Source organism: Giraffa tippelskirchi, chromosome 2 (genome assembly GCF_054371585.1).
Source record: "Giraffa tippelskirchi isolate mGirTip1 chromosome 2, T2T-mGirTip1v1.2.pri, whole genome shotgun sequence".
Classification (NCBI taxonomy): Eukaryota; Metazoa; Chordata; class Mammalia; order Artiodactyla; family Giraffidae; genus Giraffa; species Giraffa tippelskirchi.
The window spans coordinates 198,468,297-198,480,515 of NC_137276.1; the positions used below are offsets into that span (position 1 = coordinate 198,468,297).

Below are 12,219 nucleotides of genomic sequence, written 5' to 3' on the forward strand. Positions count from 1 at the left end.
TTTAAAATGTGTCCTCACTATACGAAATACATGATACTCATTCTTCCCTCTATACCTTTCAAATTCCTGTTTTCCTTTTCTGTGTGCTATTTTTTGTATATATATTCTACCCTTCCTTCAAGAATCAGTTTAAGCTCCACTTCTCACGTAAAGCATTCTCTGAGAACAAAGACTCCAAACTCAATATGTACATATTGCTAACTCCCTTTATACTCAAATTCTATATTCCACAATTAATGTATTATGTTTTACATCATTCTTAACTCTTCATTTCTAAAATGTAGATCTTAATCTCTTATTATGCAATATATTTCATAAATATATATTCATTATCAAGTAATGTCTTAACTGTTTTGTGAATGCATTTCTTTTGTCCATAGAAAATTACTACAGCAAGAATTGGCTAATTTCAGTACATTTATTGAAAAAGAGACTAGGATAAATGTGGAGGATTAAATAATGGGTTAAAAAAATTGCCATCTCATCTGTAATATTTTTAGTGTTCTATAAGATAAATACATTCCTAAGAAAATAATATTTGCACATTAACTGAGCTATCAGGGAAGCCCTAGCCTTATAAATAGGGATCAGTTAACACTCTGAAGATAAATCTATGCACAGTACTAAAACTAGCTGTAAAATTAGAACCTGAGAGAGAGGAAGGGATAATAGAGATGGGCGGCCTTGTGGTAGATCTGAATACAGGAGGGGTGGTCCTAAGATGGCAGAGGAATAAGATGGGGAGACCACTTTCTCCCCCACAAATCCATTGAAAGAACATTTGAAGGCTGAGCAAATTCCACAAAACAATTTCCAAACGCTGGCAGAGAACATCAGGCACCCAGAAAGGCAGCCCATTGTCTTTGAAAAAAGGTAGGACAAAATATAAAAGATAAAAAGAGAGACAAAAGAGTTAGGGACAGAGACCCATTCCCGGAAAGGAGTCTTTAAAGAGAAGTTTCCAGGAAATCCTCTCACCGGTGGGTCTGTGGGGAGTTTTAGAATCTCAGAGAGCAACATAACCAGGAGGGAAAAATAAATAAATAAATAACACCCACAGATTACCTGCCTAACGGCAACTCCCAGCAGAGAAGTAGCCCAGACGCTCACATCAGCCACCAGAAAGTGGGGGCTGACCAGGGAGGAGTGGGCTGCATTGCTTAGGGTAAGGACTGGGTCTGAATGCCCTGAGGACAATCTGAGGAAGCTAACATGAGATAGCAACCCAAACTGTGGGATAGCCAGAGGGAGAGAGGGAAAAAAAGAGAGAGAACTATCCCGCAAAAAGCCCTAACTAAGGCACTGCCGGGCCCACTCACAGAACAAAGGACTGAAAGAATACCAGAGGAGAGCAAGCTGGTTTTGGACTGGCCTATCCCCCGCCAGAGTCAGGGAAGCAGGCAGGTGGCAGCCAGAGCCGGAAAGGGGCAAACTCGGCCCCAGAGATGGCATTCCCTATCAAACTGAGAGCAGGCTTCTGGTTGCTAACCAAGACTTCCTGGGGTTCTGGATGGTTGACAACCACCGGGAAGGTCACAGCCAGAGATCAGCTCCCCAGAAGAGACACACGGCACACCAGAGAAGGCACACCTGCTGCCACCAAGCGACTGAGACGGGGAGGTGATAAGACACACCCGCCACCTTGGGAGAGTGCACTTGCCAAGCACCTGGTCGTCTGAGCTGCTCGGACCTAGGAAGGGCACAAAACACAGGCCCAACTGAGTCTGTGCCTTTGGGGAGTACCTGAGAACCTGAACCTGAGCACCTTAGACCTGGGAAGTGCACGCAACCCAGGGCCTGCTTTAGACAGTTCACATGCAGAGCAACCTGGAGCCTGAGCAGTGTAGACTGGGAAAGCACACATGCCATGAGCAGGGGCAAACCCAGTGTTGCTGAGAAACTGCAAGCACTCCCCACACATGCCAGTGATATTTGTTTGCAGTGTTCCTCCCTCCCCGCAGCACGACTAAACAAGTGAGCCTAAATAAGTGACCACATTTGCCCCCTGTGTCAGGGCAGAAATTAGACACTGAAGAGACCTGCAAACAGAAGAAGCCAAAATAAACAGAGGGAATCACTTTGGAAGTGACAGGTGTAAAAGATTAAAACCCTGTAGGTAGCAGTGACTACATTGGAAGGGGCCTATAGATCTTGAAAAGTATAAGGTAGAATAAGGAACTATCTGAAACTGAACTGACCCCACACTGCCCGCAACAGCTCCAGAGTAATTCCTAGATATATTTTTACTATTATCATTATTTTTTTTTAAATTTTAAGTCTTCTATTGCTCCTTTAATTTTCATTTTTATAACCTACTATTACCTTGCCAAAAAAAGAACCTATTTTTAAAGCAAACTTCAAATATATTTTTTATATTTTTTTGTGATTTTTTTTTTAATATTGTATTTTTGCGAGTCTAACCTCTACTCTAGAGTTTTAATCTTTGCTTTTTGGTTTTTGTTATCAATTTTTTACCTATTTTCAAGAATCCAATCTTCAGTACCCATTTTTACTTAGGAGTGTGATTACTGGCTTGATTACTATCTCCTCCTTTTGACTCTCTTTTTCTCCCCCAGGTAACTTCTATTTCCTCCCTCCCCCTTCTCTTCTCTACCCAACTCTGAATCTCTGTGTGTGTTCCAGGCTGTGGAGGACACTTAAGGAACTGATTACTGTCCAGATCTGTCTCTCTCCTTTTGATTCCCCCTCTTCTCCTGCTGGTAACCTCTATCACTCTCCTCCTTCTTTTCTTCTCCATGTAACTCTGTGAACCTCTCTGGGTGTCCCTCACTGTGGAGAATGTTTTCACCATTAACCTAGATGTTTTATCATCGGTGCTGTAAGGATGGAGAAGTCTTGAGGCTACTGTAAGAATAAGACTGAAAACCAGAGGCAGGAGGCTTAAGTACAAAACCTGAGAACACCAGAGAACTCCTGACACCAGAGAACATTAATCGATAAGAAATCATCAAAAACCTCCATACCTACACTGAAACCAAGAACCACCCAAGAGCCAACAAGTTCCAGAGCAAGACATACCACACAAATTCTCCAGCAACACAGGAACATAGCCCTGAGCTTCAATGGACAAGCAGCCCAAAGTCACACCAAACACACAGACATCTCAAAACTCATTACTGGACACTTCATTGCACTCCTGAGAGAAGAAATCCAGCTCCACCCACCAGAACACAGACACAAGCTTCCCTAACCAAGAAACCTTGACAAGCCACTCTTCCAAACCCACTCATAGGGAGGAACCTCCATAATAAAGAACCACAAACTTCCATAATACAGAAAGGCCACCCCAAACATAGCAACCTAAACAAGATGAAAAGGCAGAGAAATACTCAGCAGGTAAAGGAACATGATAAATGCCTACCAAACCAAACAAAAGAGGAGGAGATAGGGAGTCTACCTGAAAAAAGAATTCAGAATAATGATAGTAACAATGATCCAAAATCTTGAAAACAAAATGGCGTTACAAATAAATAGCCTGGGGACAAGGATTGAGAAGATGCAAGAAATGTTTAACAAGGACCTAGAAGAAATAAAAAAGAGTCAACCAATAATGAATAATGCAGTAAATGAGATCAAAAACACTCTGAAGGGAGCCAACAGTAGAATAATGGAGGCAGAAGATAGGATAAGTGAGCTAGAAGATAGAATGATAGAAATAAATGAAGCAGAGGGGAAAAAAAGAAAAAAAAATTAATTAAAAGAAATGAGGACAACTTCAGGGACCTCTGGGATAATGTTAAATGCCCCAACATTCGAATCATAGGAGTCCAAGAAGAAGAAGACAAAAAGAAAGGCCATGAAAAAAATACTTCAGGAGATAATAGTTGAAAACTTCCCTAAAATGGGGAAGGAAATAGTCACCCAAGTCCAAGAAACTTCCCTAAAATGGGGAAGGAAATAGTCACCCAAGTCCAAGAAACCCAGAGAGTCTCAAACAGGATAAACCTAAGGCAAAACACCCCAAGACACATATTAATCAAATTAACAAAGATCAAACACAAAGAACAAATATTAAAAGCAGCAAGGGAAAAACAACAAATAACACACAAGGGGATTCCCATAAGGATAACAGCTGATCTTTCAATAGAAACTCTTCAGGCCAGAAGGGAATGACAGGACATACTTAAAGTGATGAAAGGGAAAAACCTAAAACCTAGCTTACTGTACCCAGCAAGGATCTTATTCAAATATGAAGGAGAAATCAAAAGCTTTACAGACAAGCAAAAGCTGCGAGAACTCAGCACCACCAAACCAGCTCTTCAGCAAATGCTAAAGGATCTTCTCTAGACAGGAAACACAGAAACAGTGTATAAACTTGAATCCAAAACAACAAAGTAAATGGCAATGGGATCATACTTATCAAAAATTACCTTGAATGTAAATGGGTTGAATGCTCCAACCAAAAGACAAAGTCTGGCTGAATGGATACAAAAACAAGACTCCTATACATGTTGTTTACAAGAGACCGACCTCAAAACATGGGACACATACAGATTGAAAGTGAAGGGCTGGAAAAAGATACTTCATGCAAATGGAGACCAAAAGAAAGCAGGAGTAGCAATACTCATATCAGATAAAATAGACTTTAAAATAAAGGACCACAGGGCTAGTAGAAGAAAAGAAATCTTAAAAATTAGGGCAGAAATAAATGCAAAAGAAACAAAAGTGATCATAGCAAAAATCAACAAAGCTAAAAGCTGGTTCTTTGAGAAGATAAATAAAATTGACAAACCGTTACCCAGATTCATCAAGAAACAAAGGGAGAAAAATCAAATCAACAAAATTAGAAATGAAAATGAAGAAATCACAACAGACAACACAGAAATACAAAGAATCATAAGAGACTACTATGAGCAACTATATGCCAATAGAATGGACAACTTGGAAGAAATGGACAAATTTTTAGAAAAGTATAAATGTCCAAAACTGAACCAGGAAGAAATATAAAATATTAACAGACCCATCATAAGCACGGAAATCAAAACTATAATCAGAAATCTTACAGCAAACAAAAGCCTAGGACCAGGTGGCTTCACAGCTGAATTCTACCAAAAAATTTAAATCACAGCAGGATCTTCTATGACCCACCTCCCAGAGTAATGGGAATAAAAGTAAAAATAAACAAATGAGACCTAATTAAACTGAAAAGCTTTTGCACAATGAAGGTAAGCAAGGTGAAAAGACAGCCTTCAGAATGGGAGAAAATAATAGCAAATGAAACAACTGACAAAGAACTAATCTCGAAAATATACAAGCAACTCCTGCAGCTCAATTCCAGAAAAATAAATGACCCAATCAAAAAATTGACCAAAGAACTAAACAGACATTTCTCCAAAGAAGAAATACAGATGGCTAACAAACACATGAAAAGATGCTCAACATCACTCATTATCAGAAATGCAAATCAAAACCACGATGAGGTACCATCTCATGCCGGTCAGAATGGCTGCTATCCAAAAATCTACAAACTATAAATGCTGGAGAGGGTGTGGAGAAAAGGGAACCCTCTTACGCTGTTGGTGGGAGCGCAGACTAGTACAGCCACTATGGAGAACAGTGTGGAGATCCCTTAAAAAACTGGAAATAGAACTGCCATATGACCCAGAAATCCCACTCCTGGGCATACACACTGTGGAAACCAGAATTAAAAGAGACACATGTACCCCAATGTTCATCTCAGCACTGTTTATAATAGCCAGGACATGGAAGCAACCTAGAAGTCCATCAGTAGACGAATGGATAAGGAAGCAGTGGTACATATACACAATGGAATATTACTCAGCCATTAAAAATAACACATTTGAATCAGTTCTAATGAGGTGGATGAAACTGGAGCCTATTGTACAGAGTGAAGTAAGTCAGAAAGAAAAACACCAATACAATATACTAACACATATATATATGGAATTTGGAAACACGGTAACGATAACCCTGTATGTGAGACAGCAAAAGAGACACAGATGTACAGAACAGTCTTTTGGATTCTGTGGGATAAGGCAAGGGTGGGATGATCTGAGAGAATGTATATTATCATATGTGAAAGAGATCGCCAGTCCAGGTTTGATGCATGAAGACAGGGTGCTCAGGGCTGGTGCACTGGGATGACACAGAGGGATGGGATGGGATGGGAAGGGAGGTGAGAGGGGGGTTTACATGTACACTCATGGCTGACTCATGTCAATGTATGGCAAAAACCACTACAATATTGTAAAGTAATTAGCCTCCAATTAAAATAAATAAATTAAAAAAAAATCTTAATACGACAAGTTAAGAAAGAGACAAAACCTCTGGTCATTCCTCCTGAGAACACAGGTGAGATATTAAGCAGGGCAATATGGAATGATGAAGAGTCAGAAATTCTCCGCAAAGAATAGACAAAAGAAGGTTGCATTGTTTAAATGCTGGTAGCATCAGGAAATTTACGTGTTGTTTTATATATTTTACTTAATCCTAGCAACAACTTTTTGAATTATTTGTTTGCACACTCTGTGGATGAGAAAGCTTAAAATAACAAATGTATGACTAATAAAGTTATTACAGTGTTGCTAAATAAAAATAAATGAAAGAGGAAAAATATTATATATTATGTATATAAGAAGGAGAAAGCATTTTTTAAATGTACAGATTGTTCTAGAGAACATAAAATTGAAAGACACAAACTATAAACCTATGACATAGTGTTTTATATGTGTGTGTGTGTATATATATATATATATATATATATATATCCACATTTCAATTATTTTAAAAGTCATAAAGACTTTGATACATCAAGCCAAAATTCTTTTTCTTTCAGGGTGACATACTGGTATTAGGCAAGCACATCCTGTCTCATGAAAATGTACTTTCAGGATTCTAGCAAAAGAAAACTTAATATAACTAGGAAATAGAAGAAAAGCCATAAATAGAAAATTGGAGTTTATAATATTCAATTTTGAAAGGATAAAATTTTCTTTTCACATAATTCTATAAAGGAATGTTCAATTCTGAGACTTTCCATCAGCTTTATTTTATTTGTATTTTTCCAATTCACAATTTTATCAAGGAAACTAAGGTCAACAGGCAAAATATTGGTCATAAAAGCACCTTATTCCACTTGGAATAAAGTGGAAGTAAAAGAAGAAAATAAGTACACAATCATGCAAACACAGGCACATAACAGAAACTAAATAATTAAAATATATTTGCAGAAATTTACAAATATCTACACACAGAACTGGTATTGTCACGAACAGAATTGGCTCTATTATTTAAGAGGATGCAGAAGATTGAGCAGAAAACAAACATGGTGAATCATGCAGAATGGACAGTCACTCAGTAGCTCACCTTTAACTTTATTCTTTGAAGCAGCCGCTGGTACCAAGGAAAGATTGCACAAGAAGAGAACAAGCATATTAGTATATTAGATAGTCTCTAATAAGAAAAAGAGATTTGTTATCACTATTAGTTAAAGTCTTAAATGATACATTTATGATTACATGATGAACACACTTCAGATGACTAGGACTTGTAACAAAGAAAATGACAACTGATTATATTTTGTTAATATATGATTAAATTCTTTGGAAAAGAAAGAGTAAACTAGATAGGAGCCACAGATTGTAAGTAGCAACGCTGCAAGACACAGAATTCTTTTTAAGAAATGTGTATCTTTCTTTCTCTGTCCTTTTTAACTAAACTTTAGTTAATAATTCAATTAAAATACCATTATAGTTTAAATATATTTCATGTTATTTAACAATTAAAATGCTATTCGTAAAATTTGTATAAAAAGCAAGGACAGACCACTTGCATTTATTCAATGCTTACTTAGTTGCCAAAGACTTTGCTATTTTTGGCTTTCCTGATAGCTCAGTTGGTAAAGAATCATGCCTGCAATGTGGGAGACCTAGGTTCGATCCCTGGGTTAGGAAGATGCCCTGGAGATGGGAAAGGCTATGTATTCCAATATTCTGGCCATGAGAATTCCATAGACTGTATAGTCCATGGGTTCGCAAAGAGTCGGATACGACTGAGAGACTTTCACTTTCACTTTTGCTATTCTTACAAAAAATATAACATATATACTTTCTGTATTTTGTTTCCAAAAACAAGATCATATTATGCATATGATATATGCAGTCTGCTTTTTGCACATTTTCCAGGTTAATACACAGAGTTCTAATTCACTAATTTTAATAGTTTTATACTTTCCTACAATATGTATGAAGTATAGGACTATTTCCCTGTTTATAGTAAATCAGGTTGCCTTTAGTTTTTTGCTTGTTTTTACTGCTAATAACAATGCTGCAAAACACAACCTGTGTCATTTCCCTTATATACCATACTGGTGTTTTGCTTCTATCGGACAGATTCCCAGGTTATTTTCATATAAATATTTCTATCCAGTTAACCACTGACAAAGAAGAATACTTTAAATATTGGTGATGGAACTGTAGACGAAGTTTGTATAAAAATATGCAACTATATTAAATGCTCCAAAATAAGAGGAAGCCAGCAAAATGAAACAAACAAAAGTACAGAATCTAGTGCTCCAAATAACTGCTACACTGGGTTGTTCTCAGACCTTTTAAACCACAAGCTATTTCATTTAACTTTTCTTAACATTTGATTTTCAACTGTGTTGTTTTTAAGATTACACAAAGCTGAAGGACTTACTGTTAGATTATGAAAAAATATTATTTGACTAAATTTCAAAGAAAATATCTCAATGTATCAGTATATTGAAATGTTCCTGCAAAAATAAATTTCATATCAAATTCAAATTCATCACTTAACATTTTTAGCACAAATTGAAAGTAAAGTTGCCAAAAGACTTTAGAAATTTTTGAGGCAACAGTACCAAATATGTTAATAGATACAACTAATCTTTCACAAAAATTCAGCTTTTTATTAAAAATTAGTGACACAAAAATAGAGAAGGCAATCTTTACATTTCTCAGTGGGACCAAGATGAATTATTTAAAGTTGTCAAACATTACATGAAAGCAGGTGGTTTTAGTCTTAGATTATTGGTTAAATAACAAAATAAAAAGAAAAGAAAACCAAAAGCTCAATGTCTGTTTCTGTGTGTGTTCAGGCAACTAATACTAGACTAGGCTGGTTAATATAATTGGAAAGAGGCCAGGCTACCAGGCTTGTTAGCCCAATTATAATTCTCTGCATATTCAATAAAAGAAGCCAAGATGACAGCAAGACTGTCATAAATGTCATGTTCAATACTTGTAAGATTTTCCATTGTCAGCACAGTCCAATTATAAGTCAATTGTAAAGTGCACATTGCACACTACCCAAAAGTGACTGAAAATTATCTTAAAAATACAATTTTAGTGGTTCATAGTTAAAATGAAAAGAAAGGAAGTAAAGGTACTTTGACCAGAGAAAATTTTAAATACAACATTAACATTTCTTCACCTTTATGATAAAAGCAGCAAGTTGTAACTATAACATTATAGTTGTTCACACTGTTTTCCAGAGACGATTAGTTATAATATTAAATTTGTAACTGCTAACAATTATATTAATAATGTGAAAATTTGTGCATGTAATTTTTGAAGAAAAATCATGTGATAATGATTGAAGCATCAGAGCTATTTACATATAGATGTTGAATAGTTAGTGAATATTAGGCATTTTTTTAATGAAGTTTATCTTCAAAATCACCAATACAGATGATCAAAAAGTAAAAATACAATTAATTGTCACCAACTAATTAGTTCATTGAATTAATCAACTGTCTATTTGAAAGATATTGCTAATAATTCTGCAGAGAATTGGTGAATCTAAAACAGTGATTTTCAAAATGAAGCATAGGAACTAGAAGTAGGGCAATGAGCATTCTCAGAGGAGATTAGATGAATTTTACTTACCTCAAAATTTGTATGACCTAGTCACATTTTCCCTATTTTTTAATTTCTACTCCTAATTTTAAGATTAATGTCATAACAGAATGGTGATATGTTTGTTAGTGTTTGCAATGTCTGAATAATATAGAACATACTAGATTAGTAGTTGCCTTTAGAAGTATTTCATGAAAGGTTACTTAGCAATAACACATTTAGTAAATAGCAAAGATATTACTGAAATTTATTCACAGAAAGAACACTAAAATATTGTGGATATTTTTATTTTAATATTATGTAGCTTTTAAAAATACTTTAGTATTTTAACCCAGGGTTTTTTTTTCTTTTGTTCTTCTTTCCATAAATAAATTTATAGTTAGGGAATTGTTGTTTCTTAATAGAGAACCAGTAAACGTAGCAAGTACTTTGACTTTCCAAGGGGACAGAGGTTCTTGACATCTGTAACTTCATACTAAGATACATTATGTTTTTCCCTGCACAAGATTTAATCTATAATTAGACAAAACAAAACAAACAAAATCCCATTGCCATTGAAAGACACTGCACAGTATTATTTTTAAAATAAGAAAACCCCTCTTATAGACTTATGCTGCTGCTGCTAAGTCACTTCACTCGTGTCCGACTCTGTGCGACCCCATAGACAGCAGCCCACCAGGCTCCCCTGTCCCTGGGATTCTCCAGGCAAGAATACTGGAGTGAGTTGCCATTTCCTTTTCCAATGCATGAAAGTGAAAAGTGAAAGTGAAGACGCTCAGTCATGTCCGACTCTTAGCGACCCCCTGGACTGCAGCCCACCAGATTCCTCTGTCCACGGGATTGTCCAGGCAAGAGTACTGGAGTGGGTTGCCATTGCCTTCTCTGTATAGACATATGAGCAACTACAAAAATAAGAGATAATATATTGCATTACTTTCAAGTGAAAATTAAGAGATCCAAAATATTACAAAACTGAGAAGCAGAGATGTGACTTTTTCTAGGTCACAAATCTACTTGGTAGTAAAATTACAACCAAAACAGGATGCTGAGCATGTATATTTTCAAATCCACTGTGTGCATGTGCATGTGCTCAGTTGTGTCCGCCTCTTTGCCACCCCATGGACTGCAGCCCACCAGGCTCCTCTGTCCCTGGGATTTCCCCTGCAAGAATACTGGAGCAGGTTGCCATTTCTTTCTCCAGGAGATCTGTTTGACCCAGGGACTGAACCCACGTCTCTTGCATCTTTTGCATTGGCAGGCAGATTCCTTATTAGCTGAGCCACTGGGGAAGCCCCCAAATCCACTATATCAAAATGTAATCATTAGATATAGTATAGCAATGTAATGCTAACCAATACCAGGTGAGTTTTATTCCTTTCTACAAAGGAGGAAATCACACTGATTTTAAAAGTACTATATTTGATTTATCAGACACTTACCACTTTATTATAGACTTTCCAAGATATATAAATTAAAATAATTGCATTTCAGAGCTAGATAACCACCCACATTTCTCCCGTCTTCACTAACTATCCAGAACAAAGTTAAACACATTTTTATACTAATCACTTGAGATTTATTTAAAATAATATTTTTCTTAGCTATCAACTAACATCATCTAAACATAAGAATTTTATTCTAAGACTCATTAGAATCTGAAAACTTGAAAAAGTGTGACTTTATCTAATCGCTGTCACAAGTTTTTCATTTTCAATAACTACACAAATTTACTAGTGGAAAATGTGTAAAAATGATGCTTGAGAAAGAAATGTTTGCTGAAAGATATATATTCAAGAGTAATCAAATATTTGATGAGTGGAAACTTCTCCTCATAATACTATCCCAGTCAGTAAATAAAGAGGAAATAATAGAACTCGAAAACCACCATTCTACAATCCTTAAAAAAGATTTTATATGTAAGCTTTAGGCAGATACATAATAATACATAAAGGTAACATCATTAAAATGGAGACTATCAGACTCCTGGAAGTACACAGTACCATTTAAGAAGTATTTTTGCAATATAACCAAATCTGGATACAATTGTTCCTCTACATAGAACTTCCAATGTCCAGTGCACACAAGGAACAAAAAATGAATGAAGTCAATGCAGTTAGTCTAACCTTGAATGTGGAAAGCACGTGCAAGATATTTTAGTATTTGTTCCTTTAGCAAATAGATATTAGGGATTAAAAAATACCAATTTAAGGGGCAACTTCGAGACAAATCAAACAAATGACATGTACAGATTACTTTGGATCCCTATTTGAACACTTGATAGTTCACAGTATTTAAGAATTGTTGTTAATACTTAAGTGCAATCAGTTCAGTTCAGTCGCTCAGTCATGTCCAACTCTTT

At 36.1% G+C, this 12,219-nt stretch overlaps 1 protein-coding gene across 2 annotated transcripts in view; it reads right to left on the bottom strand.

Moving 5' to 3' along the window:
* Window positions 1-12,219, bottom strand: part of CADM2 (cell adhesion molecule 2) — a 1,189,836-nt gene that overhangs the window by 363,704 nt on the left and 813,913 nt on the right. The window contains exon 1 of one of the 2 annotated variants that reach the window (XM_081552256.1): window positions 7,348-7,414. The exons of the other annotated variant lie outside the window; for it this stretch is intronic. Coding sequence (XP_081408382.1) covers window positions 7,348-7,414 — 67 coding nt within the window. Of the gene's footprint in view, window positions 1-7,347; window positions 7,415-12,219 lie in introns of those variants that run through there. 2 annotated transcript variants of the gene reach the window in all.